The 23,173-nt window shown below is 37.6% G+C and overlaps 4 protein-coding genes across 5 annotated transcripts in view; 3 read left to right on the top strand and 1 right to left on the bottom strand.

The window, feature by feature from the left end:
- RHOQ (ras homolog family member Q) overlaps window positions 1–7,597 on the top strand; it is a 28,824-nt gene extending 21,227 nt beyond the window's left edge. The window contains exon 5 of one of the 2 annotated variants that reach the window (XM_080408343.1): window positions 537–7,597. In XM_080408343.1, coding sequence (XP_080264469.1) covers window positions 537–569 — 33 coding nt within the window. In that variant the 3' untranslated portion in view covers window positions 570–7,597. Of the gene's footprint in view, window positions 1–532 lie in introns of both variants that reach the window. The other variant, XM_080408342.1, reaches the window with a different exon arrangement.
- Window positions 870–17,647, bottom strand: PIGF (phosphatidylinositol glycan anchor biosynthesis class F). Its single transcript, XM_080408341.1, has 6 exons — window positions 17,610–17,647; window positions 16,955–17,205; window positions 15,230–15,321; window positions 14,321–14,437; window positions 9,817–9,925; window positions 870–1,250 (listed from the first exon to the last, which is right to left on the bottom strand). The coding sequence occupies exons 2-6, from the start codon at window positions 17,180–17,182 to the stop codon at window positions 1,137–1,139; spliced, it is 660 nt and encodes a 219-aa protein (XP_080264467.1). The 5' UTR covers window positions 17,183–17,205; window positions 17,610–17,647; the 3' UTR covers window positions 870–1,136.
- CRIPT (CXXC repeat containing interactor of PDZ3 domain) lies at window positions 17,631–22,423 on the top strand. Its single transcript, XM_080408346.1, has 5 exons — window positions 17,631–17,728; window positions 17,933–17,998; window positions 18,379–18,433; window positions 19,049–19,152; window positions 22,035–22,423. The coding sequence occupies exons 1-5, from the start codon at window positions 17,713–17,715 to the stop codon at window positions 22,097–22,099; spliced, it is 306 nt and encodes a 101-aa protein (XP_080264472.1). The 5' UTR covers window positions 17,631–17,712; the 3' UTR covers window positions 22,100–22,423.
- SOCS5 (suppressor of cytokine signaling 5) overlaps window positions 18,399–23,173 on the top strand; it is a 92,836-nt gene continuing 88,061 nt past the window's right edge. The window contains exons 1-2 of the mRNA XM_080408312.1: window positions 18,399–18,433; window positions 19,049–19,152. The gene's annotated coding sequence lies outside the window, so the exon portion shown is untranslated. The remainder of the gene's footprint in view (window positions 18,434–19,048; window positions 19,153–23,173) is intronic.

Raw genomic sequence — 23,173 nt, 5'->3', positions numbered from 1 at the left:
TAATAGCACTTCCCTGTTAGTAATCGTTCTTTCTGTTGTGGACACTCATAGAACTACAGAAGCATTAATCAGAGAGAATTAAAATCACGGAGTGGCTGAGGTTGGATGGAGCCTTTCCTGCTCAAGCAAAATGTTGGAAGCATCTTTAAGAAATTATTTGAGAATGCTATACTAGCATTTTAACACACTGCGTGGACAACGCTTATCAGGACACTACTTACATGGTCTTATTTTTGAAACATAAATTGGTCATGTAATTCTTTTTTGCTGTTTAGTTATAAATAATACCTTAGGACCCCACTGCAAATCCAATTTAATATGCTTCCTTTATAAACCAAACCAACTTAAACGCATTCCAGATCTTTGGCCAAATCTTAATTTTTCCTACAGGGGGATGCACATGCAGATAACTTTTCTAGGGCACAGCCAAACATTGTGATGTCACTGTAGGAAAAATAACCGTGCAGAAGCGCACTGATAGAACTGAACAGCTGAAAGATATTGCTACTGAATTAACTTATTTTCTTGACAGATAGGAGCCTACTGCTATGTGGAGTGTTCAGCTTTAACACAGAAAGGACTGAAGACTGTTTTTGATGAAGCTATTATAGCCATTCTAACTCCAAAGAAACACACAGTGAAGAAGAGAATAGGCTCAAGATGCATAAACTGCTGTTTGATCACGTGAGAGACATTTGACGATGGCCAGGCTTACTGTGAAATTCTACTGAATTTAAATACAATGCATTAAGTACACAGCGAACTTGTTACAGGTTTGAAAGCTAAAACTACAGTTCTGCCTTCTGCAACCATTGAAATCCAGAGGAATAAAATCACACTCAACAAGCTTGTAAGAAGAAACCACCACATCTGTTACAAATACTTTATTCAGACTGGAAGGTACAATCTCTCAGGGTTACACAGTCTAGAAGCAAAAACTGCACCATGTTGAAATAGCATCTATGTGATTTTACTGAGTGAGATGCTTGGCCTGAAAAACTCTAAATGAATTTGGATAGTCTTCTGCTTTGACTATACATATATATTATATATATATATATCTCTTAAAAAACCCAACTTTTGCACAGTCTGTATGGAATCTGCACAAAGAAATACCTTGTCTCTCTTTGCTCCAGTTATCTGCTTTTGTATGTAAGCTGCTTCCGGTTCCAGTGTATCCACAGAGGTGCAATAATCAGACCAGACGTATAGCCAAAGGTAGCTCCGAGGGAACAGGACACGGGCCATACCTGAGGGGAGAACACAAGGTAAAAGCAAACAACGAGGAGAATGTTTGTGGGTTTTTGTACTTCGTGAGCACAAAATCTAGGTACTGAAAGACAGTACAGTCTTATAAAGCTTAACGTGCTTTCCTAAAAATGCCAAAAGTGTAACAATCATCTTCATGAACACTAAATGCTGTTGTACAGTTTTTAATTAATATGCATTAAAAGGTAAACAGGCTTCTGGCTATTGCAGACTTTAGTCCAATATTCCCAAAACTACATGAAAAATCTTGTAAGTATTTGTATCCCCTGAAGTGTTCAGCTAACCTAGCTTCCTGTTCTGTTGCACACACCTGGAAACCTGTAGATTCCTTGGCGATTTCTCCTTCCGATCTCTCATGGCATTCTAAAACTTTTAGAGTTGTCTGTATATATGAACAAATATTCAAATAAGGCCATAGACTGAGATTGAGAGGGGTTTTCTTTCTTTTTCTTTTTTTTTTCTTGAAAAGTAGGCAAAGGGATGAATTTCCCTCCGGCTTGCAGTAGAGAGGGAACATGTTTGGAAACTGACTGAACATCTTGCACCCAGTTCAACAAATATGTAGTAAGCCAATTATGTTACAGAGAGCTCAAATTATAAGCTATTTCCTAGTATAAGAATAGGGAACTGACTGTACAGCTGACTTGCTTTCACAAACCATCTGGTACTGAGGCAAAGTAGTAAGGGGACTCTCCCCCTTCCCCCCCCCTTTTATTTTTTCAGTTGATTTGCTGGGAGGAGTGGTTAAACAAAGTTTAACCAGTCTATCCGCAGATGTAGCTTATATTACCAGTCAACTACATACCGTACTTGATGAAAGCCTCAACTAAGTTGATGATTAAATATATTTATTCTAAAATAAACTGAATTCCCATCCTCTTCAAAATTCTCCTTTGCATATTTTTTTTTCCAAGGACAATTTTGCACTTTCTGCTGTACAGTGCATGTTCCTGAAGCAAGTAGAGACTGCTCTTTCCTATTTTTTTAACTTTTAAATTAAGGGGGACATTTCCACCTTCTATAGTACTTGAGACTGAGAAATGCACTAGACATTAAAGAAAATATCCACATCTCAGTGTCCAGCCTTCTTTTCTACTTCATTTTGATTTGCAATTCATGAATATCAAATGAACTTACTCTTAATGGTACTGGTTCCTCCTTTCATTCATTTTCCTAGCTCTGATTCTTCTCTTTACTTCATTACCACTTGGAAAAATGTATTTAGTCACATCCTTTGGTCATGAGAATTTTAATTAGGCATAAGAGTAATGTATTTTGTCCTCAGCTGTTTCATCTTCACATTCCTTAGCATTTGCAGTTTTATGTATTATTTGGAGGTCTTAAGGAGTGTAGCAAAGATGACTATAAACAAGGTGCCTTAGGTACTCTTTATTGACCTTGTTTCATTCTTCCATTTCTGGACACCCTGTCTCTGCTACTTGTTTTTGTTGCTGAATATTTTGGCTGTTGCCTCTCAAACCAAAGACTTGCTTGTTTTCATTCATTTAACAGTGGTATCGTAGATCTTCTACAAAAAGCCTTGAGATGCTTTGGCATGGTAAGATATTATGTATATTTAAAACTCGCATGAATTTGTGGCCTTGGCTAAACTTACACATCAGGTGGATCTTCTTAACTTTTAAATGAAAATTATTTCTAGCATTTTGCAAATTACGTGTCTAAAGGACAAAACAATAAAAAAGTCCCTGCAAGCTCAGCTGCTCACTCAGTAACATTCAGTTGAAACAGGAGCTGTACTTTCTTACCCACTGATGAATTCAAATACCACTCTAATATCCACAAAACTATGGACAGAGGCTTCCTAACTCAGTGGTCTTTTTAGCAAATTCTCCGAGTGATCAGTGATCCTTCATTAAATGTTACCTACATTAGGTGAATCTGTAGTTGCCTATTTGCTTTTCAGAAGTATAGGTAGATGCTGAACTCGAATTTTTAATGTTCCCTTAACTAGAGACCCAGTATTCCTGATGACCCATTGACCCTGTATCTTTTGGTATGTTGTGTATAGTGAGTGATTGCTGGTACAATTAAAAGGATCTCTGATGATTGTTGTGGCTTCTTTTACGTTACTGAACAGCAATTTGGAACATAGTTTTTCAATAGCGATGTAACTTTTAACAGTAATTATGCCTCTGTCTTCCAAAACAATTTTTGCTTTGCTTTTTAAAAATCACATGTTACCTTATGGAAGTATTAGGCTGTCAGTTAACACACGAGTCTCTCAGCTCTGAAATCCAACCCTCACCAGTGGCAGCTGGCAGAGATAGGGGTCAAAGGAAAGAAACCACAAAACACTCCATCTCACTGTCTATGAATGAGACAGAAAAGAAACACCACCTCATTCCTTCTAGTGGCATAGAACAGAAGGGTACTAGGCCACCTACTCATTCTTGCTGTGCCGGTCAGATGGCTCAAAGTAGTTCTGAAGGCAGTTTGATTGGCCTTTTGAAAACTCCCTAAGCACACAAGTTAAAAGCCTGAACTTAAGAGCATTGCTGTCCTTACGCCCTTTTCTCTAACCCTCAAAGAAGGGCAAAAAAACCCCCTTAACAGGTAAATGATACTAGTTCTGCACCTTTTACTCTTGACTGCTAGCCTTTAGGCTACATATAGCCAGATGCCCCTATAAGTGTATCTAAAGCAGCAAGTTATCAGAGATTAAGATGTGGCTCTTAAGCACATCAGCTGTGCTAAAATAACAGCCCTTGCATATGCTTTTTGTCCATCTATGAAAGCGGGTTGCTTTATTTTGCATCAGCTGCTGGCCTTGTTTTTTCTGAGACCGAACTGCTTTCCATTGGACCTTTTTAAATGAATTTGACTTGTGCTTGGTCAGTCTGCTTTTGCCCTGACTTTTGTATTATCTCTTAAACTTGGTTTAGCTTCCCTGACTTGCTATGAACTGCTTCTAAGTGATAAAAATCTAAGCAGCTAACATCCATCTGCCTGTTCTAAGAGATTCCATTCCACTTGTTTAAAGTACGCGACTTGTAATACACCCCTCTGATCCCCTGAGAACTATTCGGCTCAGTTTCTCCTACTTTATGCTCCCTTCTGCCATGAGGAAGCTGACATACCCGGCTTCAGTACTGATGTCATGTCTAGGCTGGGTCAGCAGCAGGGGAATAAGATGTTTCACAACACCACTTAACTGCACTGTGTTTGAGGGGGAGGAAGGCTGGTCTGGAGGCAAAGGCATGGGGAGCACAGGAGAAAGGACAGAACATTCTTCAGGAAACTGTCATGAAATGCCTTCTGTCCCAGCAGCTGGAAAACATCAACTACCATTCTCACAGCCTAATACAAGAAGGCTCAGTTTACATATTAAATGCATGTGGGAAAGGGCAATTTTAACAACTTGTAATGATTACTAGGAATCTGAACAGCAGCTTGGCAAAACCAAATCTCTACCTACATGCTTCACAAGCACAAAAATTGTATTTTAAGGGACAGAGCATGAGCCAGTGGTTAAATGCAAAATAATCCTGACTTCTGCTATTTGTTTAAATTTTCTTTATGCCTTTTCATCTGGCAGCAGTGATAAGACTTAACAGAAATTTCTTTGGATAGCTAAATAGACACTGCAGAACTGCAAGGTTTCTAGTATATATATTAGATCTTATTTTAAGAGTAAGGACTCAAAATAGGAATTGCCAACCTTTCAGGACACAAATGAGCCGGTTTCCTCCATGCTCTTTAGAACACCTATGAACTGATTTGAGAATACTTGACATATTGCATGTAAAGCAGAGCATGTTGCAGGATCCCAGCAAGGTATCCAGCTCTGCTGTACTGTGCATGTAGCTAGTTAAACCGGAATTCTGACTGCATGACAGTTTTGTCATCTATTACAAGTCTGTAACTTACATCCCATGCAGTGGGAATTACATAGGCATTGATAAGGACATAAAGGCCAGACCCTAATAAAGTTTTTAAAGATACTATAAAGTGGCTGACTGCTGGAACTTTAATTAAACAAATGCAAATACAGTGGGGCAATCTACTGTTCTTAAAGTAAACTGATCCCATTCTTTAGATGAATGCTTTTCTCATATTCCTAAACTCGGTATTTTTTGTATGCTTACTATTTCAAAAGATCCATTTCAGACTGTCAATTAGAAAGCTATGTGATAATTTTTGTTACATTTTAAAACTGAATAAATGAGCACAAATACTTTCCCTCCCTGTTTCTAACATGCCTTAAATTCCCAATTGTTTAGTCTCTACTGTCTTAAAAAAAAATCAGTACATGCCTTTAATCTATTTTGGTTGCATGCACATGTTAACTAAAAGTGTCTTATCACATTGTACAGAATGTGTGTGTTGACAAGCACATGCTGAGGAGAAGAAAGTGTGAGGTTTTTTTTCAGGCTGGCATTTGTAACTAGAAGCTGGTTTTGTGGATTTGTGTTCTAAAGTTAAAGCAAGCATAACTGCCTTTGATCGCACCATTAAGGTTTACATCAAGAAAACATATCATTAAATAAACATTGATAACCATACTGAAGTGGAACAAGCTTCTACCTCGGTTTGAAAAGAAACCCCCTCAAACACTGGCTATTATCCCTTCTACTCACATAAAGCAACTTCTTTCACAGTAGGTAGTAGACTCAAAAGTAAATACAAGAAGGAAACGAACTCTCTCAGCTGTGTGAATAACAAGAAAGTGTGAAAGTTTATATTACTATTTCAGCTTACTCAAGTAAGCACTAAGAACCATACCGAAGATTCTCCAGATGATTTTTCAGGTTACAAATGTCTGGGAGGTATCTAGGCTAATATTTACAGTCATATTGGCTAAATTGCATAGCAGTCAATCAACTCATTTTCGTTATATCATCAGCACTACCTATTAAGTTTGCAGTATCCAGTATAAAGTGGGTATACATCAATTTCACTTTTAACTAATGATATGAAAACACTGTAGGCAGAATACCGTTTCAAATAGTCACTTTGTGGTTAGTAACTGGTACTACAGATCAAAATTACGCTACAAAACACCCAGATGGATAGGTAGGCATGCACACAGTAAACCCAGGAACATGTTTTAAAAGTCTGTTACCAAAACATGCAATAAACCCAGGAACTTCACAATTCCCAAAATTCAATTGTTGTCAACAGTGAATGGGGTGTCTGGAATACTAGTTCCACTGCACAATGTATGCTGATAAGGTTTTGGTCTTCGATTATATCATCCTGTTCTGCAACTAAATTACCTCAGGGTGAGCAAAGAAAGGATGTGTCACAATGTGTCTACTAACACAGAAATGATCCAGTTCTGTTTCAGTAGTGGTATGCTTTTAAGGGTGTCAATTCTCAGGTGACACATGAAGCCAGGATCCTAATTGCATTTGGTTATTAGAAGTACACCAACTTGAAATAGGCAATCTGAAAAAAATGAGCAACTGTAATGAAGTTTTTGTGTTTCTTTGCTAGAACTGTCCTAACTAACACAACCCTTACGTATCCACTGCGCAGAGTGCTAGAAGCAACTAGAGATGAATATACAACTCTTTAAACCTTTTGAACATCATCTAGAACAGCCTTGTTTAAATTCCCGTAATTGTGTTGCAAACTTTTTTTAAAATTGTTTAAGAATTAGACAGTAATCTCAAAACATTGGCAAAATTATTCTACCAGTCTGACACTTGTAATAAACTGAAATGTGTCTTGCAAAGTAAATCTTGAAAAGTTTGCTGGGGGTGGTATGGTGGGTTTTTTTATTGGTTTGGGGTTTTTTTTGTTGTTTTTTTTTTTTTTTTAATAGAAATGTAACTACTGCAGGGAATAACTTGCATTCCTGTAAGGCAGCTATCTTTACCTTTGTCTGAGATAGGCTTAATTCTGCAGACCTGTAACCATGAACAACCTAGATTAGGCCTCCCTGTCCAACTGTTTTGCATTGTTACAAAATATTTTTTCTGAAAACTAGGAGAGAGGCAATAGGCATGGCCAAATTATCTTAAAAATTTACTTCAAGAACAACAATAGAATAATGAAAAATGATGAATCATCAGGATACCAACTGACTTTCAGCAATATATTTTATACTTCTAACAGAAATGCTTTATATATTTTTCATTTCCATTCTGAAACGTTATTCAGAAAATTAATGTAATTTTATTTCCAAACCAATATTCTGTTCCTATTACGTAATATTTACTTAGCGTAAAAGTTGTTGTATGCTAAAAAAATGCATTTTACATTATTATTTTTAAATGTAGACAGGCCCACTAATCTGAATATCCCCTGTATGCAATATTTTTTCAAACATAAACATGGAAAATAAAGTGAAGATTTTCTGACACATCTGTATTTATCTTGGTTTTGTTGCGTGTCACAAGAGGTACATGTAAAGAACCAGTATATTTTCCTTGGTTTACGAATAACTCAGAATGGAGTAGCATTTTGGCTTTAGCCATTAGCACATGAATTGGAACTCCCAATGATGAATTTCGTACCAAATTTACTCCACAGAAGTCTGAAATACTTTGAAGTAAATACAAATTCTAGTGAAAGATATAATCAAGACGTATTGACATCTCATTTTCTGATCAGGTAAGATATAGGTAATAGTACTACAAATTTCTCAACTTCTACTAATACATTCAACCATTATGTAAAGATTACTACCATATAATTTTCCAGTTCTTCTATTCAGATTGCAGGAAAAGATGCTAGTTCCAATGCAGACAGCTAAGGACTGGGAAATAGATTAACAGAAAAGGAACCTAATATTACCCTCAATTGCTTTTTCTTTTAAGGCCACAAAGCAGCAAAGTAACATAAGAAGAACTGCCATATGTATCAGTGTAGCAATTCAGACAACAGGTGCCTTACAGAAAAGTGCAGGCAGCTTTACCCAATACTCTACTGCCATTCCTCAGTACTCTTTTCTTTCCTCCAACCTTGTTTGCTTCAGGTGAGTGACTGCAGGCCATTTTCATTTGAAGCCATTTCTACAAAACCAACTTCACAGAAGTGGCTTTACATACTCCACTTCTGAACTGGACTACAGTCAATTTAAAAGTAGACTGTTGACACCCTGAAATTGTCTGAATTTTATTGACTTGGAAAAGTTTTCAAACAGAAAAAGCTGCTAGACCATTACCTAAGCTCTGTCTCCTACTATGGGAAGATAGGGAAATGGACATATAAAGTAAAAAAATTAACTGTACTTAAAGTATCTGTCTTAATGTATTAGTGACCAACTTAATCATGAAGTTTTCCTTCTATTACCAGTGTGTAAAAGGTGAATTTTTTTTATACACAGCATATTAGCAAAGTCTGAGATTTTAGGAATAAAATAAAGCCTGTTAGATATGACATGCCATTTTAAAATCCTAGCTGGGCAAGAAAAAATTGCTTGCCTCTCACTGGAACAGGAAAGTGAGTAAGACTTCATGAGAAGATACGAGATTGCATTTCAAAAATCAAGGGATTCATTTGGTTTCATTCATGCTCATCAACAATTAACTAGTGCCAACACAGACCTATGTCAGTTTGATAGTGAAACATCTTGCAAGAGTAAGCCCAAGTATTTTTAGGGAAGAAAACCTGACTTTTTTACTTAAAGTATTAAGCTACCTCTATTTTATAATAGAAATTTTAATATCTCATTACACTGTCGTAAAGAAAGGCTGGTGCCATAAAAGCAGGCTGTTAGCTACTTCCAGAAGACAGATTTCCATTGCAGCTGTAAGCCACAATGTCTCTACAATATCAGAGAGAAAAGCGTGTTGACTGTTCTACTGATTTCTGAAATAAACCTTTGAAACCATCTGCTTAAGAACAGGCCTGGTAGATACTACTCAGTTTACAGTCCGGTAACCTGAGGAAAGAAAATACTCACACTTAGGAAGAAGATTTTATGGCAATTGCAGACTTCTGTAATGTTTAATGGAATCACTTGTCCATGCCAAAAAAAATATGAAAAAAATAGCACAGACATTTGAATTTATAAAGACAGAATCTGCAATGCCAGCTTCACATTAATTGTTGTGCAACTACAAAGCTAATGCTTGCCTGCCTTTGAAATCAGAAGGTAAGTGTTTAGCACAGTGCTTTGACCACACCATTTCCACAAATCAATCCAAATCCATTTAAAATGCATTCTGTTAAGTGGTTTTACGGAAGACAGAAGGGAACTAAACCACTAGGAAAGCATCTTTCCTTCCTTACCCATAAACAATAAAAGCTACCAAACCGAAGGCAAACTTGGAGCCATCTTCATCATCTCAAATTTCTCCTCCTGCTTGTCTAGCTGCTTCTTATCAAAATACTTAACAGCTCTATTTCATGATAAAATTTGCATGCAACACTCAAATGTGTAACAAAGAACCGGTTAGAAATGGAGGTAAAAATTTTGCATTTACATCCTTGCACTGTAAACACTGATGCTTCCAATGACTTTAGATGTTTGGCACAAGCTGTTGCTACAGGGTTATAAGTCCAATATACCTGTACAGTTTCAGAGTAGCATAAAACTAATACTTTTATTTTTATGATAAAGTTATACATACTAACCTGCCAAGGCCGATCCCAATCAAGAGGAATAGGAAATGCTCCAAACCAAGCTCCAAATATAGTGCACATGGTAGTAATCTGTAGACTGTTTTCCCAGATGGACATAGCTCTGTAAAAACAGTGTGTTACAGGATTTCAACAACAGCAGAAGTTACCATGTCAGAGTGTTAGATTTTATTTCTTCCAAGAATTTTCAGAATATAAAAATCCATATATCTGATAAATTGCATGCAGGTTTCTCCTAAAAGATAGAAGCTATATCTAAGTTGCATGATCACAATCTTTCCTACACCACATATTTAGGTATTTCCACACCCCACCCCACCCCGAGATGTTTACTGCAAAAGCTTATTTATTTTACCTGGAAATACTCCTATTGAGCTTGACACACTGCTTGACTGAACAAATGAAAATATCACAATGACACTGTGTGCATTGCAGGAAGAAGCAGGGCAGCATAGGGTTGTACAGAAAAGCGCAGGCACAGTCACAAAGTAGTCTAAGTTGTAGGTATGTTACTATTTGATGACTACAACAATTCGAGAGTTAAAACGGAAGTCCACTACGTGAATATTCCAAAGCAAGTTTCCATCAGCTGAAAAGAAATATTGCAAATAAAGGTAACCTGCATGCTGCAGCCCTTCAACAACATTGCATCCAAGTTCCAGTATGCCGGCTGTAGGACAAATCTGCTGCATGCTAAAGAACCCTTGCATTGCCAATCACGGCACATAAAAGATATCATAAAAGATGTTAATGACTTCAATTTGCAGTTTATAGCCTTCTACCACTACCGACTTGAAAAGTTTTAGAAAAGTTGGTTTCTGTTTAATAGATAAAGCACTTATTTTCCATCATCAGTCTACCAAGTGGTTGCTTTCCTTTTCTCAAGCCATGAACTATTGAGTACTTGGTACTGGTTAATAAACAAGAACAGCAGAAGCTCAGAACACAGTAGGACACAGTTCTGAGACAGGAGAACCAGGTTGAAATCCCTGCTCCAGATCAGCAAGGTAAGAGATGTGAATCTTAAGTTTGCTACATCTCAGATTATAAACACAAACGTAGCTTTAGCTAACAGAACAAAAAAGATGTGCATTTTTATAGCTAGAAGACTAAGTGGATAGTAAACACTGAACTTCACATGTGCTGTTTGGGTTGCATGACATGAAAGCTTTAACCCTACACCTTGTTTTGAAGAGTCTAAAATTTCTGACTTTACTTCTGAGTATACCTAACTCACTGCTGCATTTACTGATGACCAAAGAGCTCACAAGTGTAAAGCGAACATTCTTCATTGCTTGCAAAATAAAGGTCATACAGATTATAATATTTATGGTGCAACTTTGACATTTTGAGCAGAACCGTTTCTTTTACAATGAGCCCTTTAATTTACAACACTCCAATTCACAATCCTACCAGCCTGAGATTATTTTTTTTTAAAAAAGGAAAGGTACTGATTTAACTATAAAACTGTTTTGGAGTCTGCACATAGAAAATTCTTGTAAGTTATTTTCAGAAGCTGAATAACTAAGCAGAGAGCTGTTAGGTGGCATGGCGAAGAGAACATTCACTCCAGCCTTAAAGCAATGAAAGAGCCAGCAGAATATACAGAGGACTGACTGAGGTACATTTATACCCGACAAGGCATCTTATCTGGTAAATCTACACACATACTGCTGCACCATATGGAGATATCAGACTGAATCCAAAAGCAAAACAACAAAATTAGCAAGGCACAGTGCCCAAGTGAAGAACTTGGCAGCCATTTGAGCTGCTAATTCAGCCACTCCGCAGCGTGGACACTGGCTACTGACATAAAACTGGACTTGTCCTCCAGCATTATCCTGAAGGAACAATGCTTACATTAGTCTCTTTTCTTTGTGGAACGTCAACTACAGGGATTTTTGCAGGTATTCTTTAACCCATTAACTCATCATATAAACCCCTCATTTGTCTGAGGCTAACAACATTTATAAACTACTGAGTTTCATAGGTTTCTTTATTTTTAACTACGAATAAACTATGACTAAGATAATTCTGCAGATAAAAGTAGCAGTATTTAGGATAATAAATAACGACTAGTGGCACAACACTTAACGTATTGTATTATTTAAAGGGGTTAAATAATGTTTGAATTAAGAGGTTAACTAACAAAAGAATTTACTAGGACAGCTCCAGGATAGACAAGATCTGGAATTCTGGGCTGCAGCAGGACTGAACTACTAAGCAGCACTTGGTATTTGATGATGCCTACCTTTAAAAAGGACACTTCCAAGTCTGCGTTCACAAACAAGTGATAAAGTAGGTGAAATGAAAACTGGAAGGAGCCCTAAAATTATGGCTTTATACCATTTCTTTTGCAAGCTCCAAATATTTCCTACCCAGGTGACATCTTATAATTGCTGTTATACAAGAAATTTCAACACAATTATTCAGACTAACGATTTGAAATAAACAGTCTCCAAAAGGAGCAATACAAATCAGCAATTGAAAACAGATTTTTTAAAGGTTTTTATGCAGGAAGCTATTGCAGCCAACAATTACAGAAAAAGCCACTTTAATTATAGTCACCTGCTATCCAGAGCAATAGTTAGATAATTAATATCTATTACTTATTTACACTTGATAGATCAAGAAAAACTTTCTTTTTCTAGATGTCTTTATTTTTCTGCAAAGACAATAGCACAAACGCATTTTGTTCTTATAAATATTGCACAGGCAAATAAGAGTAACAAAAATAAGTGCCAGTGGTTACTTAAGTCTAAATTGTATAGATATTTTTTAAAAACATACCTTTTTTATACTAAGCTATACCCTTAATCAGACTTTCTAGCTTGCTGTTCCAGTGCAATTTAATTCACTAAACTTGTATTTCAAAGCAAACTGTTGTGTTGATCTTACCTAAGCATCCTTCTCCTCCATTCAATCAGTCCCACCTCATTCCATATGGTTAAGACAGAGACAACCTTTTAATACATCATGTCTACACACTCAGCTCATGCCTAAATGCAAGACATTCCAGCTCATTCATGAGGTCAAATAAAAAAAAACAAAGGACTTTGTTTTTAAAAGAGCAGCTTGCTACAATCCGTAAAAAAAAAAAAAAAAGCTACGATATTTCTTTGTAGTCTATTTTCATTCAAAGGCCAGTCTAAATAAAAATCATTATTAAACAGACATTTTTATTCAGATAACATCACATGGCTCACTAGTAAGAAGTATGTACAAGTTGTCACAGCAAAAATGTCAAAACAAGACAACTCTGTTTCCTATACAATAATTCCACTGAAATAACATTATGATCTAGACTAAGAAAAAAGAAATTGACAGGCATTCAAAATCTAACCTGGCACAAAGACAGACTGTTGTCAAACATCTGTTACTTCAATTCAACTATTATTTCCAAATGCAAAACCTTCAAAGATGACTAAGTGAATCAGCAATGACTTGTTTTGGCTAAACAACTCCATCCTTTTATTAAAGTCTATCCAACCCTTCCACTGAAAATAAAAACACAAACATAAATGATTTGAATAAGGATTCAAGATAGTTTTCAGTAAGCTGAAAACTGAGATAAACCAAAAGTCAATACCTGAAACTACTATAAAAAGTCAACTTTTGCCCTCCTCTACAGAACCATGGAAAGTAACTTCACAGGTTAGCAGTGTTATACAACTTTTCACTTTTGAAATGACACTTCACCCTTATGAACTATTAAAAAGGTAGGAATGCCCAACAACTTATTATTAAATCTCAAGCATATGTACGTCTTTATGTTTCACCATCCCAACAATCCTGTTATCTAGTGAGTGAAAAACAGCAGAATATAGAATACTTCTGAAAAATACATTATCCTTGATACATGCTAGTATCAAGGCTCTCACTGAGGTGAAAATGAGGTAAGAAGGCTTGTTTTACTTCAGTCATACTCTTGAAAAACATAATCCTTGAAAACTCTGACAATGAAAACATCTTTCTTTGAAATTTGAAAAAAGCATGGGTAAAGATTACATAGTTAAGACCATAGCAAATGATATGTAATTTTCACCATTACATTCAAGTTTAAAATACTCTTAAAATAGTGGGGTTTTTGGCTTGTTATTCCTACTTCAAAGCTGTATTTATGAAGGTGCTATTGGATCATGTGCAGGGTTGTCCCTGTACAGCTCAGTCTTAGGTCTCCTCTATTTCACAACCGTCATACATACACAAGGGTTTTAACACCAGTAAAATGTGCATTTGAAACTTTATTTATACCAAGTGAGATTCAGTGTCTGGCCACTAAAAATAAAAAGGCAGTTTTCAGAATCAGTGTCTTCAAAATAAATAATCATTTTCTTTGCCAGAAAAGCTTTCACAAAGCTGTAATTACAAATATGAAATGCATCCATAATTCAGGAAGTTTTCCCTTCTCTGCAAAAAAATTCCATTATATATTATTTACACCTATTCTGTTCACTTCTGTTCTGGGTAAAATCAGAAACTTCAGAATAGAACTTACCCATTTTTACTAAATACCCGTATCCATGCTTGTATGTTTGGTCCCAGCATACATAAGCATTGTAAAGTAGTAAAGGTAGACAGAAGAACTGCAAACAAAAATGTCTCAGTCACTGACCTACAAAGAAGGAATATTACAAAATCAAGTGAGGCAGTCGCTGATTTTCTAAGCGTTCCAAGATCTGAGAAAAAAACACCCACCCCTCTACGGCAACTTGTTAAAGCATGCATGCTTTCTTAAACCACGTGGAAGAACAAAGTATTCTCTTCTTACTACAGAGTAAAAACACAATGTACCTCATATAGAACATCAGTTCTGAATTGAAGTACGCTTGGATATTTACTTCATTATTCCATTTATTTTTCTAGTTTGATGTTGTAGAAGCAACCATGAAACCAAACTACATGATGCCATTGTTAGCCAGTAACTTAGTATCTCTCTCTTTAATCAGGCTGCTTCATGTCTTTTTTTTTCCTTTTTTTAATCATTCCTAAAAATTAACACACTAATATCAAAAGGAGAAAAGATATGCAAGATGCATGTTTTAGAATCTTATGGGGAAAATGAAGAAATAAAACTTGGAAAAACATTTGTACCCATATACTTAACATAAATATTAAAGGAGTTGTTTATAACAGTCTTGAACAATACATCTCCAAATACACAGAAATTGCAAGAGCCAACTTCTACAAAAACAAAACAAAACAAAACAAAAACAAAAAAACCCACACCCCAAACAAAAAACAAAACAACCACCAAAAACCAAAACAGCCACCCTTCTTCCCCCAGCCGGGAGCTTATCTTTTAGCTTCCAATGTACCAGGAAATACACAAGTACTTATACCAACATCTGCAAGAAGAACTGCCCCTTAAAATGTTTAGGGAAACATAAAGAGTATTCAGACTTACTCTATGAGAGGTGCTCCATAAAGAACAATAATCGCATGAAATAGTATGCAAGACATGAAAAAGTATATACAGCATTTTAGAAATCTGGATATCTAAAAAAGAGCAATAAAATATCAGAAAAATGTTTCAAAAGAAAAGAGAACATAAATAACATACACAGTCTAGATCTTATCAATAGCATTGTACTCCATCTCTTCAATTTCAGCTACAGCACAGTATAACAGCACAGCACACTTCAAAAGACTTCCCTGTGTTTAATACTTTAAATAATTAATTAAAAACTATGATGTCACATCTACAATTTTTTCATGCACTCTATTATAATAAGGCAATCATACAAAAAATATAACTGGAAATGACAAGATAAACAGAGATAATTTTATTGGATGTTTTTACATTTCTGTTTTACATCTGAGTGTTCTGTTCTGTCCATTCATTAAAAGGCACCTTTCACAGAAAGTGAAAAAGTATTTAAAAGCAAGAAAATATGTACACAGAAAAAACCACATTCAGAATCAAACATAACATTTAAAATTATATTAAATAAAACCCACTACATTTTCAATTTGGCATGTTAAATTCTAAACCCATCTGAGAAGTGTCCATGACTTTCTATGAATCTGCAAAACAAGTACGATTTTCTATGAATGTAAACGACAGTTCCTGGGTACTTACTATATCATACAGAAGCACAGCCACTTGATAAACAGTTCTGGTTAGGTCTGTTCTGATCAGGTCACCAATGGAAATCTCCATCATTTCACTGAACACTTTTAAAAAATATTTATCCCTTACGCTAGGCTGGGATGAAATCTCACCTAGAACATGAAGCCTGCTTCATTTTTAAATCACAGATGGCTAAGATACTTCTTTTCCAGAATGATTTTATGTATTTCACATCCCACTCATTCAGCAAAACTAGACAGAAGCTTTGCATACAAAGATACTGCTTTCAAGGATGTTTGCTTAAATGCTTAAGAATCACATCAGAGCACCAAATCTTGGCTGACTCCACAAGTTTGGAGTAAAAGACTATCTATGTGACTTCAAAACGCTGGTATACTCCCCCACCCCTGTACAAGTTGTGTGCTGCTCCAGATTTGTTCTGTTCAAATCTGTTTCATTGGGATTCATACCTTCAGTGCTTTTCTTACAAACTGTAATTGGAAGAATTTCTCCCAGATTTAGATTCTTTTGTACGCAAATCTCATCATTCAAGGAAATGCAGCCACTCTAATACTTTTCCATATAGTTTTCTATAATCTACTAACTTTGTTTAAATTATCTTCCTTTTAAACTTGTCTCTCTTCTGTCTCAAGTTCTAAAAACTGTTTGTCTTTCTTTAGAGTTATTACAAACTTACAACTATGCGTGCTAGAAGTTTTTTTTATAACACTGAAGGCCCAGCTGGACTACAAGAGTTCTGCCCCTGTTCAATTTTGTGACCATGTAAGAAGATCAGTGGCTAGGACTACAAACAATATATCGACAAGAAAGAGGAAAGGCACAGAATCGCTCTACCTTAACAGGTTATTTACAGGCAGATAAAGTTTAATATCACTAAAATATCGGAGAACTTATTTTAAAAGGTGCTACATGCAGCTCATTCATGGAAAACAAGAGTTCATCAACAAAAAATGTCGTCTTTGTCTTTTAATTATTTTAGGGAAAGAATCCACTTCCCCTCCGTATGGTCTGATAACAGTTTAAGAATAGAAATCTTACCTTGTGAGCAAACGAACTTCTCTTAGGAGACAGATTCGGTTTAAGGACTAAGTGCAATAGTATATTAAAGGTACTAACACAACCAGAACAAATGCACAGCCACGTGAGGTGTGTTCCCAAAACCGTGAATCCGTCCCAGAAGAAAGCCGGAACAACCGCTGTCAGAACAACCGAGAGGACGCAGAGGAGGTTGGCAGCCAGGAGCCTCCTTATTGCTGCTTCTTTCATCGTGTTCCCCGTGAAGCGGCCACCTGCAAGACAGCAAGTCGCACCCCGTTACTGAAACACACCAGAAGCACCACACGGTTCTGCCTAGTAGCACCACCCGAGGCAGAGCTCTGAACATAGCTGGGGGTGAAAGCGATTATTTTGGGGCAGAAGAACGCCATTCGTTTAAAAACCGACGGCAAACCCGCAGCTGCAGCAGCAGCCTGCCCCGCCACCGACCGCCTGGCCCGAGGGGAGCCCCCTTCCCGCCGCCCGAGGGGAGCCCCCTTCCCGCCGCCCAGGCCGGGCTGCTGCTCGCTGCTCCCGCCTCAACCGGGAGGCGGCGGCGGGCAGACCCCCGGCAGGCCTCGCTCCCCCGGCAGGCCTCCGCTCAGCGGCACCTGCCCCAAGCCATGAGGGGGCGGGGGGGTGCCGGTCCGCCTCTTACCGCAGCGCCGCCGCCGCGGGGCCGCCCGGCAACGGAAACCGGCGCCCCCCACACGTCAGCTCCGGGGCGGGCCCGGAAGCGGCGGTGTTGTGGCGGCGGCGCCATGGTGTGCGAGAAGTGTGAGTGCGGGCGGCCCGGGGTGGCGGGGAGGGCCCTGACCGGGCCGCCGGGGCCTGCCCTCGGGGGTCCCGGCGTCCCTGGGGCTCAGTGGGTGGGCTGTTGGTGGCGGGCCCGGTGGCTGTCGCTCTGCCGTAGGCGGCGCTTGCCGCGGTGCTAACGCAGTACGGTTTTAATTCGTTTCTTTGTAATGTCTCCTGACGTAGGCGAGAAGAAACTGGGTACGGTGATCACTCCCGATACCTGGAAGGATGGTGCGAGAAACACGACAGGTAACCTTGAGGAGGTTTAACGCTTGTTTTCTAGGTTGGGCACCTGAGCTATCTCGCCTTCTTACGGCTAGAATGTGAAATAGTTGACTAGGTTAATTTTAACCCCTTAGTTTCCCTCCCACGCAGGTTTAACGCACCGGGAATATACCTATCCCGAGCCGTTCCGTATTGACCTTGCCTGGGATTTTTCTCCTTGTGTGTAATGACAATACGCAAATAGAGCACGGTGTAAGGCATGCTGTTGTGCAGTGCTTTAATGCTGTGCTGTGTGGTTTATTTCTTTGTGACTTTTTTTGCACATGTGTAAAAGCTGTCAACTAAGCCTTTTTTAAGTATGGAACTGGAAAACTTACTGGTTCATGTTTTTGTTCTTTTTGAAGAAAGTGGTGGCCGCAAGTTAAATGAAAACAAGGCACTGACCTCAAAGAAGGCAAGGTTAGTATTTAATATTGAATTTGGCTAAAGAAGTCAGTTTGCTGTAAATAGCCTGTTTCCTCCATATCTGGGCAACTGCTCAAACTTGTCCAAAATACATTTAAAAAACCCAGTATATTTGTGTGGATTATGTCATTTGATTAGTTTGTAAAAGCATGTCCATACATGTTTCACGGGTGCTTTCTGGTGAACCATAGACCATGGGCAACTGTTTTACTGCAGTTCTCACTGTTAGGATTGGAGCCAGGAAGGCTACTTTTCTGTGCTGAGATTGCTGGTACAATCTCACAAGCATTTCCTTAATGTTGGGCAGGGGATATTCTGTTATGCTTCTGGGAGGTGTTTAAGTTCAATATAGTATGGTATCTGAAAAAAAAAGACATATTTTTAGTTCTTCTTTTGTTAAGTTTTCGTCCATAATGCAAGAAATCCCTTAACAGGGAAAGTGGGAGCTTTTCTGCAGCCTATTAGAAATAATCTTTATATGTCCTTCTTCTAAATCATAGTTTTTGCTGGAGTTTCTGTCTGTGCCCGCTGACTTAGACTTTTGGGGATGTGGCAGAGGAAATACTTTATTTAAAGGTATATAAATAAAATATTTTTCTTTTTTCCCAGATTTGATCCTTATGGAAAGAATAAATTTGCAATATGTCGGATTTGTAAGAGTTCTGTCCATCAGCCAGGGTCTCACTATTGTCAAGGATGTGCCTATAAAAAAGGTGAGTTTCACTGAGTACCAAATTACCCCAGTTTGGTTTGAAATTAGAGAACAAGTAGAACTCTTGAATTTGATTCACCATACAAAGAGAAAGCTAAGGTTATATTCAACTGCTGTTTTCAATTACTAATAGGAAGGCATAGAGAAGGTGGAGTCAGACTCTTCTGAGATGCGTAGTAATAGAATAAGAGAAAATGTACACAGATTAGAGTGTGGAAAATTCTAATTACGTACAAGGAAACACATTTTCACTGTGAGGCTGGTTAAATATTGTAATTACGGGGACCCACAGAGGTTGCAGAACCTCTAAGGGAGGCATTTAGAGCTTGACTTGAAAAGCCCTGAGTCAGCCTCATCCAGGATGGCTGTGTTTTGAGTGGGTGAGCAGGACTAGAGACTGCTGGGGATCCTTTCTAACCTAAGTCATTCTATGATTCTGCTTCTTTTAGAATCTTTCTGGTATCTGAAGCACTAGAATTGGAAGAATAATTGTAAACTTAGTTTTGGCATTTGCATAGAAAACAGTCATCTAACAAGTTCAGGTTTCCTTAGTTTTAAAAAAATTATTAGGTTCTGTAAAACTCAATTGCTTGTTGCAGTCCCTTTTCTGCTCCATTATCCCCTCTCCTCTTTTTATAATAGCTAAATCTAAAACTGGAAGTAGTGGTCTCAAAAAAAAACAAAAAAAAACAAAAAAAAAAAAAAAAACAAACAAACAAACAAAAAAAAAACCAAAAGCAAAACAACCTAAAAACCCCAATCCATTCAAAAAACAAACAAGAAAGAAAACTCAAACCAAAAACCAAACGCCCCAGATCATCCACTCCCCCCCAAAAAACCCACAAAACAACAACTTTTAATCTTGGTAAAGCATTAGGCTAGTTTAACAAAAGTAGAATACCTTGGGAATAAAAAGCAAAGAGAAAGGAACAAATTGAGATGTAAAAGCAATTCAGAAATTTGTCTCTGAAGGCAAATTATGCTTACGGTTGTCTTTGAGCCTGCGTGTACTCTTAGGCATTCAGTGGCTTAACATAAGTCACTGAAAGGTTAATTTCTCTGCAAGGAGTCTCTGGTCCAGTTATGAAAATGCTCAATGCATCATAAGTCAAGCTTGGCTTAAGGTGAAACTGAAAAATGAAAAAGAAGAATACAATCATTGTTCCAAGAAAGCAAGATATTGCACTGTACGGTGCATAATACATAAAATCTTTTTTGTACTTACAAAATTCTGAAATTCTGCTTATACCCAGAAGGTTTGTATCTCAGTCTTCACAGTAAGTCTTCAGTATTGTTAAAACTGTTCAAAACCTCCTGAGGGGGTAATAAAATCAACTTCAAGCAAATCTGATGGAGAGCCTTGAGGATATAAAACTTCTACTAGTGTTGCAATTTTGAATAGGAAAGCAAAAAGGCTTAAACTTGTAATTTCTGGGGAGGGGAAAAAGTGACATGAACTCAGTTACATTGTGCATTTCTTGGTATTAACATAGCACAGAGACATGGGGTGATCCAATTGCTAGATGCAGAGCTACAGCTAACTAGTAGTAAGTTTTGTGTATGAAATTTAATTGTTCTATAAATGCGTACTGAGTCAGTGCTTTAGCAGCCTGCTGTAGGAGGCTTGCCTTTTCTGGTTGCTAGATGCTTGCCAGATGGCTGCCCATATCCCATACGGTAGAACCTTTTTTGCTTTCTTAAACTTATGGCTGGCTGGTTTGGGTGGGCTTCAGGATTTCGTCTTCGTCTGCTTGTATATCCTTCCAGGTTGGATCTGGTCTCCATAAAATTCAGAACTTTTTAAGTGCTTTAGGTTCTAGTTCCAGTCATCAAAGATGTGGTTGTGACGTGTTTCTTTAAGCAAATGCGGTCATATGGCTTAGCGCTTCAACTGTTGCGTATCTCTGAAACTGAGAGTTAATTACTGCTCAATTTAGACCTGAAGTGAACAGCATGTGGGCTGGATTTTGCTCTCCAAAGTAAAGCATGTGAGATGTGCCCTGCTGTTCTATTTCCTAATGGACTTGTCGGTATGTGACCGGTCACATCATGTCAATATATGAAAGCACATGATTTGGAGAGAGTTAACCAGAATAGTTGCCGCTTGACTTTTTTGTGTCTGCTGTTGAATGATCTTGTAAAACAAGATGTGGCCTTACCAGACAAAAGATGTAACACCTTTCTACTTTAGAAGAAGAGGGAAACATTGAGACGATGCACCCCTCTGCCCTTGCTGGACATGTGTACTTTTGCTGCTGTAGTCTTCTGACTTGTCATTCTCTGGGTTTAGGTCAAAGTCCTGTGGGACATTGGTGGTTATCTTCACTTCAGCTCTCAAGTATTTGTGGTGTCCATTGTTTCTCACTTCTACTACTCTAAAAATAGCTTAATTCTGTGAAATCGACACTTTCTCTGTTGTCTGAAGCTCCCTACTTGTTAATCCCCATTTAGCAGTCAGTTTGTTGGTGACTATATTTTCCTAGGCTAGCTGCTTTCTCTTTATCTCAGGCCTTGGTTTGGTTACAGGACTCATGAACTTCATGAGTTTTTACCTGTTTGCCAGGTGGGAGCCTTTCCTGACTCTTTTCCAGTATTCCAGCAAATTATAGAGGCTTTGGGCAGTATTGTGAATCATAACGCTCTCAAAATAGAACCTTTTTTTTCAAGTGGCAGTATTACACATATGCTGTAAATACTAATTTATATTAAATTCATTATTACTGCTGAATTTGCAATATCTGGTGAGAAAATGCACGGACAGATTGTCAATGAGAACTCTTTTAAACAATTTTTTGAACATGATCTTTACAAAAACATAGCAACTATGTTTTTGAAGAAAAACTTTTATGATTTTAAAATTTACACACCTTTTTGTACTTATAGGCATCTGCTCAATGTGTGGCAAGAAGGTCTTGGATACGAAGAACTACAAGCAAACTTCTGTCTAATTGTATTGACTAGTCTTTTTATGAACTTTAACTTTTGTGTCTTTGTACAGTAACTTTTCTTGAAAATAATTTGTGAATATTGCTTTCTGGAAAATATTTGCTTGGAATGCGATAAGAGGTAAAGACAGCCTGATTGTTTGCCTAGAAATGTACATAATGTTTGATTTTTGTTCGTATAGCACTAATTTTAACTGGTATTTAAAGGTAATGGTTTGCAGCAACTGATACAGTTTGAAGTGAATGAGAAGATCCTAGTGGATATGTTGAAACTGTTACCATTATAACACAGATCTTTGAGATTAAAACTTTGGTTCTTTGGCAGTATCTTGAGTCTTCCACTTGTCTGATAGTAATACTTTCTAGATGTATAAAATATGAGCTTGTATCACCTCGTTATAGTAGTATCTTCATTTAGTTCTCTGCTTATAGGTATTTATAATTACTCTCACCCCAAAGTATTACGTCCTCCCCTCTTAAGTAATGTTCTTCAGATTTTAACACCGAGTGTCCTGTTGAATTTTATTTCTGCCTACAGTAGGGTTGGTTAAATCACAAGTATTTTTAACTACTGAAATCTAGTGTGCTACTCTGCCAGGTCTTTCTTTGACAGTAAGACTGATCAGCTATTCCCTTGTTAGGTTCTAAGGAGACTTCACACAGGGTATCTGGTGGCCCAAGGCAATAAAATAATGAGCATCTATTTCTAAAGCCAGGTGTCAGTCTCATCATTTCCTCAGTTAGTCTGGCTTTTAAATACTTGGTTTGAAACTGGCTTTTGAATTCTATGATGTAATTCCTTATATACGTGTCAGATCTGACAGATTGAAACAGGCTGCCTTCTCTTCAGCATTGGTTTGATGCAAGACTTGAAGTGAGCCTCTCTGAACATGAGAGGCTGAGCGTTGCTCTGCGTTTCTTTTATCCTTTGGTTAGTTTCTACTTAAGAAAGCAATTTCTGTTATGGAGAGTAATAAATGTTCACAGTGCATGCATTTTAAGGGAAAAAATGGTATTATTTAAATTTCTGGTGGGGTTTTAACTAGACCTTTTTAAGTGTTTACTCCTCCCAGCAAT

Source organism: Falco punctatus (genome assembly GCF_963210335.1).
Source record: "Falco punctatus genome assembly, chromosome: 12".
Lineage (NCBI taxonomy): Eukaryota > Metazoa > Chordata > Aves > Falconiformes > Falconidae > Falco > Falco punctatus.
This window is presented reverse-complemented; position numbering and strand designations above follow the sequence as displayed.

Coding starts and splice junctions, on each gene's coding strand:
- CRIPT (XM_080408346.1), top strand. Junction 17,999..18,378: donor TGGTGCGAGAAACACGACAG/GTAACCTTGAGG, acceptor TTCTTTTTGAAG/AAAGTGGTGGCCGCAAGTTA. Junction 18,434..19,048: donor CTGACCTCAAAGAAGGCAAG/GTTAGTATTTAA, acceptor CTTTTTTCCCAG/ATTTGATCCTTATGGAAAGA.
- PIGF (XM_080408341.1), bottom strand. CDS start 17,182: ATGAAAGAAGCAGCAATAAGGAGGCTCCTGGCTGCCAACCTCCTCTGC. Junction 9,926..14,320: donor CGGGTATTTAGTAAAAATGG/GTAAGTTCTATT, acceptor CTGTTTTTACAG/AGCTATGTCCATCTGGGAAA. Junction 1,251..9,816: donor ATTGGGATCGGCCTTGGCAG/GTTAGTATGTAT, acceptor TTCTCCCCTCAG/GTATGGCCCGTGTCCTGTTC.